At 32.5% G+C, this 11050-nt stretch overlaps 2 protein-coding genes across 2 annotated transcripts; both read left to right on the top strand.

Annotated features, from left to right (window-relative positions):
* The first annotated feature begins 691 nt into the window (after nt 1-691).
* LOC146925410 (F-box only protein 8-like) lies at nt 692-2105 on the top strand. The gene has a single exon (XM_085710328.1). The coding sequence runs from the start codon at nt 803-805 to the stop codon at nt 2006-2008; it is 1206 nt and encodes a 401-aa protein (XP_085566454.1). The 5' UTR covers nt 692-802; the 3' UTR covers nt 2009-2105.
* A 5169-nt stretch (nt 2106-7274) lies between these two features.
* LOC146925409 (putative F-box protein At3g25460) lies at nt 7275-8570 on the top strand. The gene has a single exon (XM_085711013.1). It carries the CDS (start codon nt 7289-7291, stop codon nt 8435-8437), a length of 1149 nt encoding a protein of 382 aa, XP_085567139.1. The 5' UTR covers nt 7275-7288; the 3' UTR covers nt 8438-8570.
* The last annotated feature ends 2480 nt before the right edge of the window (nt 8571-11050 follow it).

Below are 11050 nucleotides of genomic sequence, written 5' to 3'. Positions count from 1 at the left end.
TATTTCCATTAATCGAATAAGAGAATACATATATTTAGATATTATTGATATTGCACTACCATCTACCATAAAAAGGATCCTTCCAACTCCATATGAGGTTATAAAGGCGTTGTCCATGTTGGTATCTAGAATTTGTCAAGAGTTAATAAGTTGAAGATGACGGTCCGTTTATTTGGGATTTTTTTGAAAGAAAAAAAAAACAAATATTTTTTAATCAAAAATCCATTTTTTGCCTGTCTCTTGAGAAGTCATTTGATTGAGAGTTTCTTTCATCAACCTTGAGAAACTTGGTTCATGACCGACACCGAGAGAAGAGAAGAAGAGGGAAAGAAGAATTGTCAAATCAATAAATCCAAATGTATGAAGTTACTTGTAACTTAAGTTTCTTAGCTTTTATAGAAGGAACAAAAATGATATTTGAAGTTTCTTCAAATCAATAAATCCAAATGTTTGAAGTTACTTGTAAATTAAGTTTCTTAGCTTTTATAGAAGGAACAAAAATGATATTTGAAGTTTCTTAAGAAAGGAATATTTTATAACCAAAAAACTCACCAAATAAAACATATGGAAAAATATTTAAAAGTTCCTTCTCAATTAAGGTTTTGTTTTGTTACTTCTCAGTTAAGTTATGAACAATTAAGTGAGTTATAATAAAGTCTTGAAGTACCTTCACCAAATGTTATTTTCTTATAAATTCAAGCAGCAACAATACTTAAACATCACCGAAACAATACTTTTACATCAATCTCATATCCAGTCGCTTGGTTGCTGCTTCAAATTCAGATTCCAATTTGTATTTGAAATGGAGAGATGTGTTATTGCGTTCTCGAAAAATGATGAGAAGGTCAAGGTAAGAAAACAATCACATATTCCTAATGACCTTTTCTTCTTTATTCTCTCTAAATTACCTATCAAATCTTTGAAACGATTCGGTTGTGTACGTAAATCATGGTCCCTCATATTTGATAACCCTTATTTTATGACTTTGTATCGCAACAATTTCTTAACAAATGATCATTCTCATTTTGATGATGATACATCTGTCCTCCTACATCTAAGATTTTCACCTTGGGGCGGTTACCCTGGTGATGATACATTTGAGTTGTATTCTGTTTCTGGTGAGACCTTTGAGAATAAGGTCAAATTAGATTGGCCGAGTATCAAGTTAGATTCGGTATATCAGCACAAACCATATGATTCTGGTTTTAATACTGTAGGTTCTGGTAGTGTCAATGGAATTCTTTGTCTCCTTTGTACATTTAAAAGGAATATTATATTATGGAATCCAACCACTAAGGAGTTTAAGCTCATTCCTCCTAGCCCTTTTGATTTTGGACCTAATTGGGGTGTTTGGCGTGACCACTGGGAATTTGGTTATGATTCTGTCAACAACGACTATAAAGTAATGTGCCATGGAATATTTGTTGACGGAACTAATTACGGCCCCTATATGTGGGAGATATATAGTCTAAGAAGTAACTCTTGGAAAAAACTTGATGTCGATATGGATAACAAGCCTGTGCGTCATGAACAATTATACATCGATGGACTCTCTCATTGGATGTGTAATGGTGAAACACTTGGCGAATCATATTTGTTGTCATTTGACTGGAGAAATGAGGTTTTCCTTACAACACCCATACCTTCATACTTAGATGATAATTTTAAACATTTTTCGACGTGGAGACACTTGGTTCTATTAAATGGATCTATTGCTTTTATCTTAAATCTCATAGATACAGGTACATTTCACATTTCAATTTTGGGTGAGCTAGGTGTAATGAAATCATGGATTAAGATCTTCATAGTTGGGCCCTTACATTGCCTTGAGTTTCCTATCGGAGCTGTAAAGAAGGGTGTTATGCTGTTCAGAAAAAAAGATGGTGGACTAGTTTGGTTAGATTTAAGTACCCTTATGATTGAGGAACTTGGCATTACTATAGAGAGATATTGTTGTAAGATACTAATTCATAAAGAAAGCCTTCTTCCAATTGAAGGAGATATATAATTGTGGTTATTACGATTTCACATTGTACCAGAAGTGGCTTGTCAATTGTATCAATAATGTTCTTGCTTGATTTGAATGTTAACTCTAGTTTTCTGTACCCTTAATTCTGTGGTAGAATATTTGTTATGTATTCCAATTAATTTTTTTTGTCTTGTTTGAATTGAACCTTTACTTTCTGTATGGTTGCTTTCAAAACCATTTTGAGATATCAAAACACTAGCAAGTGTTGTTATATTAGTTACAAACCTGTAGCTAAGACCATAGTATACCGATCCATATATATTTCAATACAAGGATTAGCCTAGGTGTAGTAGCAATTAAGGACATTGATATTTCACAGGAATTTTGAAATTCTTCAGCTTTAATGCATTTGAAAAACTTGGAAACTTATGAAAAACTTTCTGTTTATAAATTATGCCAATCCTATTATCAAGAACAAGTACAAATGAGTAAGAACTAGGAGTTGTGGTTCCTCTGCATCAAATCTCTCAATTTCCATTGAACAACTTCTTCACATTATTACATTTTCAATAGTAATGTCAATGCCTGCAGTAAAAATATTGTCCACAGATCACTAGTGGTGTTGGCAAACAGCTTAGAATGTTTTGATCCCACGGAATTACTAGGAATGTTCATCTCTGGAACTATAGGGCATACATTTTTATTTTATGTAGCATAAGAAGTACTTGCTATGTTATCTGGTTTACGTTGTTGAACCTCGTCGAAACTGGTGATGCTCTTACCATTTGCTATCTCGGCAATATTTGTTGAGTCTCTAACAACATTAGGTGATTCTTCAGCCTGCTTCCCTCTCTCTCCTGCTCTTACCATTAATGTCTGAAATTTGAACTCTTTGTATGTTTTCCTCAGGAGAAGATTGAAAAGGAACAAAAACATCTTTTGTATGTTTTCCCCAACATTGTCCCTATCATTCTACCAGGTGCCTTTCCAGTCAAGTCGTTCAAATTGGACTCATCGTTATTATGATTCGTTAACAATAATGTAAATGTCAACAGTAACACTTTTGATCATCAATAATGTCAATGCAAATAGGTGTGATGATGTTTCATCATCATCAATGGCTTCCTCTGATCAATTTTCACTAATGTAATCTATTGATCAACGGCTATGATGGAACTAATTGGCAGGACTTAGAAAGTTTACAATATCCTATATATGATTGTGAGATTATGTTAAGTGCTTCTTTCATGGCAATGATATGTATGAAGAAAGTGACATTTGCTGATGAAACTCAACTTTGGTAGTTTCCTTGTGGCTTACAAGATGTTTCATGAATGAACAGTAAAATAGTTGACCAAGTCCTTTATTTAATCGTTGATTCCACATAGCTTATTTTTGTGTCACTGAATTAAACTATTTTGTAATATTAAACTTTAGTTACAAGGGCCTAGATTGGCTGCAGTCGTGAATTCACACATATTTGAATCTCGGCAGTTCATTTCATATTGGACAGTCCAGATCTGTTATTCCCAAATCCTTTAACTAAGGTAAGGGTAATAGCTGACAAGATTGTTGATTATAAGCTTCCTCCGTGTTTTTATAAAATTAGTTATATTACTACTATATCACAGTCCTCATACAAGAGAAGTAGAGAACTATGACAAATTAAATATGCCAGAGCCTGCTATATCAGTTATTTGGCTTCTCAGTTTTTAGAATTCACAATCTACCAAAGCCTCCTACCTCACAAAGAAATGTTATCAGTAAGTCAGTTAGTTACATGAATCTTGCATGACAACATCATTATCGTTGCGACCCTTCATTGTTACCATTTCAGAGTCACGCCGATGTTACCGTTGGTACAGCCGATGCTAAATCGGGGCTGACGCCAAAATCCAATTTTCTAATAGTGTTCCAAGCAATCATCTTGACCTGCTAATGCAATGGAAAATTAGATACAACTTTTCAACAAACTTCATTACTGTGCAAACCTAATTAAAAGGGTGATCATAATTCTCAACATGAGCCTCTTAATGTGTACAAGTGGACAATGAATGGGACATTTTACCCTATACCCCAACATCTATACCTTCACCCCTACATTCCACTTGAAGTGCCTATTTTACCCTTCTAAATAAAATTAAAACAATTTTTTTCTAAATTTTCTCCTAAATTTGCCTGTTCACCCTATCCCAACTACAACGCTGCCGGAAAACACGTTCAAAATTTTCCAGAAAACACTCTGTCTCCAGTTCTTGTTCAGATCATCCATAACCCGTGAGTATTCGTGTGCAGAATCATCACGGTAACCGATCGCCGTAACCAATTAATACTCTGATTTAGATCTGGTTAATTTTTCTCTTGCCTTTTGATTTGTATCCATTTCTACAATTTTGATTTATAACCATGTTTCCGGATTTCGGTTTCGAAACATGCATTCTTAGAGAAACGGTTTACTGGTGTGACAATGTTTTACAGAAATGATAAACCATATGTTCCAGTTTATGAAGTCCACCGCCAATGTTCTTTCAATTTGATGTTATATTTTAAATTTTTTATTTATAGTGCTACGATGCATTATTGTTGGTGAAGGATTGTAAAATCAACTATAGTTTGATGGCATTAAGAGTCAAAGATTGGGTTCAATGATATGAAGGATTTAAAATAATGAATTAACAAATTTTCAGAATCGTTCTTCATTTAATATAATAATTTTACAAATTTCTGGAAAACAAAGTTAGATACCGAAAATGATTGAAAAAGGTTTTTGGTAAATACATATTAGATTGTCATGTAGGGGTGAACTCATCTAGTTTGGAAAATAGTGAAAGTGATGGTGAAAAAAAAAATGTAAATGTTAAATGACAAAAGGGTTATAATGGAATTTTTTATAATTTGTAGGGGTGAAGGTATAATTGTCAGGGTATAGGGTAAAACTTCCCAATGAATGGCAAGCGCAGTGGCCCAAATATCACGCCAATTAAACAAATAACTAGATATAAGTCCGTGCGTAGCGCGGATATCTTGAATATTTAGTTTGTAGAGTGATGTTCTTGATAATATATGAAATCGAAGATAAGTAAGAATAAGAAATAGGGATAATTACACTAACCTCCCCTGAGGTTTAACTAAATGTATTCCACCTTCCCTCTTTTTTCCATTAAGCAATAACATCCCCTACTGTTAAACAATAAACACCATCCATCATCCGTTAATTTATTTATTTTTATAAACGGTTTTTTTTTTTTTGTGGGCTGCGTCTACAATTCGCAAGATGTTATTGTGAACTGTCTGCACCATTCATCTTTACCCTCTCACATAGGCAAACAGACACCCATTTACAAAACCAAATTCAACGAAAATTGACTGTGTCAGATGTGACGATCGGGCTGACGAAATTTGGCTCTCTCACCTTATTAAAAGAACTCACATGCTATCTTACACGTAAACTATTGGATGAAGTACTTTGCATAGTTGCGTTGAATGTCATCGTTTTTTTATTTTCAGGAAGTGAAAAGAAGCATGTGTATATACTAATTGTTTGTTTCGACACTTTTCTTTCTTGTGTTCAATTTCTCTTGTAAAAATAACTTAATTGTGTATACCAGGTTAGAGCAGGTTTGTGCAAATGTGAATTTCCTCAGTATTGCAACTCTCAAAGATGACATTTTACCGAAATAGCATGAAGGTTCAAAATGTAGTGCATTTAAATATCTGATTCTGAGAGTTGCAATGAGAACAATTTGAGGTATGTTCAGCATTCTTTTGTTATAATGTGAAATATATTCTTGCGAAATATTATGAGTGTCATCATATGATCATATGAGTTTCTGCAGACCTTCAATGTTTAAAAAAATGAGAATTATAGGAGTAAGATACTAGTTGACTGTATCATAAAAAAAAGTTATAGGACAATTTAACGGTGTTAGCCAAGAAGGGAGGTGTTTGTCTATTTGTTGAAAACTTAAGGGAGGTTAATATTGATTTTAAAATTGGAGGGGATGTTAGAGCTATTTTAAGAAACCCTTAGGGGTTTGTCAAAAAAAAAAACCCTTAGGGGAAGTGAGTGCAATTTCCTCTGAGAAATATATGTTGACAATAGTTAATAAACATGCAAGTAAATTGTTGCGGTTGAGTGTAATCAATTGGTTGTGTCTACTTTCTAACCTTATAACCGAAAAAAAGACAATTTTAGGTTGTTTAAAACTAGGATTGATTGTGAACATGTTTTGTGTTAGCTAATTTCTTGAAAAAAGGGAAACAAAATTCAAATTCTGAATAAAGGTATATAGCTGATTGAGCTTAGAGTGTTTTAATTTGTAACTCTTGATCTCTAAACAAAATTGAACAAAATAGTAAATAAGAGTTCAATTTTGTGGGGTGTTCAATTTATTACTCTTGATCTCTAAACAACTACTTAGTGTCAGAAATAAAGACTACTTGCAAGGATCGATTGATAACATGTACTAAATAGTAATTTTGTTTTTAAAGAATGTACTAAATATTTTATAGTAATTTATATTTTAGGCTTAATTGTTCTTTTCTCCTCTACTTTATATCTCCCTCTATAAAATTTAAATTTTTCTGTACCAAAACTCTACTTTATACCTCCCTCTATATAATTGATTTTTAGAAACCAAATATGTTGTATCATTATATTTTGTAATGTGTAAAAACCAAAGATTTTTGAAGTTAGTGTATCTCATGCTCGGCACAGGTCTTCTTATGTCCCTGTAAAAAATTCCTAAGATTTATTAATTTTTTTTTTTGAGGGAAAGATTTATTTTTTTTGAAATTGTTGTAAAACTTTTTTACATGTCTAGACATTTGTATATATATTTTACGGATTAATTTTAGACAGTGTAATTTGATTGAAGCAATGTGTAAAAAAACGAATTAGCAATGTGAATACAAATAAATCCTAAAAATAAAAAGTAGTAATTAATATAAAATCCGATTGTTCAGTAGAAAAATATCGGAGTTTGAAGTTACTTCAAAATTAAGCTTACGAGCTTTATATAAAATCAGAAAAAAGGATATTTTATAATTTTATTTACTTATATAGAAAAATATTTTTTAACACCTTCTCAATTAAGTTGTTTCGGTTATATTACTTCTCAATTAAGTTATGACCGAACGACATTTACTCACGAGTCATGGAAAAATATCTTAAAATATCTTCATTAAATGTTATTTTCTTTGTATATAAATTATTCAATAGCTACAAGTTTTTTAGTATCACTCTATCATCAATCCAAAACTTAATCAAAGATACATTTCATTTGCTGCTTGAGATTCAGATTGCCAGTTGCAGTTGAAATGGAGAGATGCAGTGCTTTGGTTTCGAAGGTAAGAAGCAAATCACATATTCATAATGATCTTTTCTTCTCTATTCTCTCCAAATTACCTATCAAATCTTTGAAGCGGTTTGCTTGTGTACATAAATCATGGTCCCACTTATTTGATGATAATTATTTCATGACTATGTATCGTTATAATTTCTTAACAAAGGATCATTCTTATTATGATGATACGTCTCTCCTCCTACATAAAAAATTGAATCCGTGTGACAGATATTATGAATCTGAAAGGTTTGAGTTGTATTCTATTTGTGGTGATAGATTTGAGAATATGGTAAAAATAGATTGGCCAAATGTCTTATTAGATTGGCCAGAGTATGATTCTGGTTTTGATATTTTAGGTTCAGGAAGTGTCCATGGAATTCTTTGTCTGCTTTGTGCATCCCGTAAGAATATTATATTGTGGAATCCAACTACTATGGAATTTAAGCTTGTTCCTCCTAGCCCTTTTGATTTAGGACCTAATTGGGGAGTTTGGTTTGACCATCGTGAATTTGGTTATGATTCTGTCAACAAGGACTATAAAGTGATGTGCCACGGAATAGTTATTGACGAAACTAATTTCGGCCCCTATATGTGGGAGATATATAGTCTAAGAAGTAACTCTTGGAAAAAACTTGATGTCGATATGCATAACAGGCCTATGATTGATCAACAATTATTTATCGATGGACTCTCTCATTGGATGTGTTATGGTGAAACATATTTGCTGTCATTTGACTGGAGCAATGAGGTTTTCATTACAACATCCTTACCTTCAGCCACAGACACATATTCAGTGTGGAAACAATTGGTGCTTTTAAATGGATCTATTGCTTTGATCTTAAATCACACAGACACGGCTACGTTTCATATTTCAATTTTAGGTGCGCTTGGTGTAATGGAATCATGGACTAAAGTCTTCATAGTAGGACCTTTGCCTTGCCTTGATTATCGAATCGGAGTGGGAAAGAAGGGTGATATTTTGTTTAGAAAAAAAGACGGTGGACTAGTTAGGTTAAATTTAAGTACCCAGAAGATCGAGAAACTTGGCATTATAATAGAGAGATATTGTAAGATACTAATTCATAAAGAAAGCCTTCTTCAATTTGAGGGCGCAAATATTTAACTGTTTTCTTCTTATTTTCACCCAAGAGGTATATGATTGTGGTTATTAAGATTTTACCTTGTACCAGAAGTGGCTTGTCAATTGTATCAGTAAAGTTCTTGCTTGTTTTGAATGTTAACTCTAGTTTTATCCATATTTTATACGATTTTTCTTAAATTCTATTGAATGGAGTTTAGTTTCACTCGTCTGCCCTCGTTTTAAACACTTTGAAACGTGGTTTCTACCCAAAATATTAGATTAAGTAACTGTCCGTGTACAAAATTTAGAAATAAAGAGAAAACAATATGTCAACATTGTGTGTTATCTCTGATAGCAAGAACGATTACAAGTAGTAAGTATGAGGAGTTGTGGTTCCTCTGCATCAAATCTCTCAATTTCCATTAATCAACTTCATCACATTATTACATTCCTCCAGCATTTTCAACTTAATTAACTTAAGACGTTTCAACTTAATTAGAAGCAACAAGACCATTGAAAAATATTTTGTGCATTATTTTCAGTATTATCCATTCCTGCTGCAATGTTGTAAATCTTTTATTCATTCAAAGCTTTTGAAATATGAATCTTCACAGGGTTATGCTTTGTGAATGGAGTTATAATATTTAAGTAATGATAGTTTTCAGAAATAACTTAAACTAACTTAAACTGCTTAATTGGGTATTTACATTTTTTGTCTTTAATCATTTTATTTCAACTTAAACTTTCTTAAAATAACTACAGTAGTTGAAGGCTTAATGTTGCCAATAGTGAGCCTTTTGGAAGATCATTTGATAAAACAGCATGATGGTTGAGGATTCTTAAAAGTTGGATAGAGGTACAACTAATTTAAAGTGGTAATCAATTTTCTTTAAGCTTTTATTGAAGTTCTTTGAGGATTCAACTCTTGGTCGTATTTTCTATACCTATGTTGTTGCGATTGCGACAATGCATAAGTTTTCCTTAAATTGCTAACAGAGTTTTGTTTACATTAAAAGGGTCAAAACGTATGAAAGAAGAGTTGATTACCATAATAAGCCCAAGAAAGAATCTTGTTGTTCTTGCGATAACTGTTTCCATGATGGTCTCTCCTCCAAATGAGTACGTATGATGCAATCAATTGCCACAAGTGGTGATCAAACTTGAAAAAGGACATTCAAAGAAATAAATTAGAGACCTGGGAAAGTGTTTTTGCCAAGAGCTATCCTAACCTAAGTAGGCCTAACTTAATAGAGTTTCTATGGACCTGCTTAGAATGTAGAAAAAAAATCACAATAAATTCTATAAAATTATAAATAAACCTTTCATTTTTTCAAGGGTCTGCATATTACTCATTCAGATAATATACTCACATGACTTTAGTCTTCAATATTTCTGCATCAGATAACTCAAAGTCAAATTATGTGAGAACCAATTTTTAGCGCTACCTTTTGTTGTAACTCCTTCCTTGGCCAGAGCATCATCAGTTGAGTGATTGGTTTCCTTATTCACATGGATAAACAAAATGTTTCTCAACACCAATAATACGTTCCTTAGTTTGCTATCATTTCCAATAATCTAAACAATCAAGTAAAAATTGATTAGTGTTGTTTTCAAAAGAAGACCTTCAAAGTGATATGAATACTTGTTCAAAAAGTGATTAGTCTTCAAAAGCCAAAACTGATTGAATCCCTTGAACTTACTGCTATCCTAGACATCAACAACCACTAATTAAAACCACAAGATCATGTTGCAAAATTATGCAGTAGTAGAAAAGCAAAGTTGTGAAATAGAAATCATAGGTACCTTCAGAGCAAAGTTGTTACCCACTTTGAACCATTCATGTGAATTTGTATCTATTCGCAGAAACAGATGCAAACACAATCAAAGCAATAAAGAAGACATAGTAGATAAAGACGCATGAAAATATCTTACAACAGAAAAGATAAACTAAATATCCATACAAAAATCCCACAAAATGATAAGATCAAGGAACCAATGTAACATAATTAAACAAGAACCTTGAGTGTGTAACGAGACCAAATACATTTTTCCTTTCGAGAGACAAATGCAAGTAAGGAGCTTCTTCATACTTTTTCACTCTTAGAAATTCATCACTCACGAAAATCACATATCTTTCACGGAAAAACTTTTTCTAATCATGACAAATATAACAACAAATATAAAAAACAATTCAAAATCTGCAAACTATAATTTAGATGAAAGCAGTGATTAAAGATGAAGATGCCTCAACCTATCACTACTTACCACACCTCTCTATCAGCAGAAAAGCTTCCTGTTTTGGATCCTGTCAACACACCAATGCATATGTTTGTTCTTCTGAAACTCAAAGAAGTGTGGACATTTTACAAAAGTTTTGGGGGGATTATATCAATGAGGAGCATGAGTCTAGCCTTCTATCTCCATCAGCAGCTAGAAACAAAAAGCATAAGAAGCAGACAAATAGACAAGCTTCACCAAAAAGCACAAGTACCGAGCACATACAAACTCGTTCCAAAAAGGTTATAATAAAGCAATCCTAAATATTTGTGATTAGAGGATTAGGAAGGTTTGATACTCAAATATTATGTGTAACTGTTGCTATGTCTGATTAGAATTTCTTAGGGGTATGTTTTTCTTTCTTTTGTGTAAACAGGT

The sequence above is a fragment of the Medicago sativa genome, chromosome 5 (assembly GCF_051527215.1).
Source record: "Medicago sativa cultivar Bolivia chromosome 5, Bolivia_mono, whole genome shotgun sequence".
Taxonomy (NCBI): domain Eukaryota; kingdom Viridiplantae; phylum Streptophyta; class Magnoliopsida; order Fabales; family Fabaceae; genus Medicago; species Medicago sativa.
Note: the sequence above shows the minus strand (reverse complement) of the source record. Positions and strands in the feature narration are given on the sequence as shown.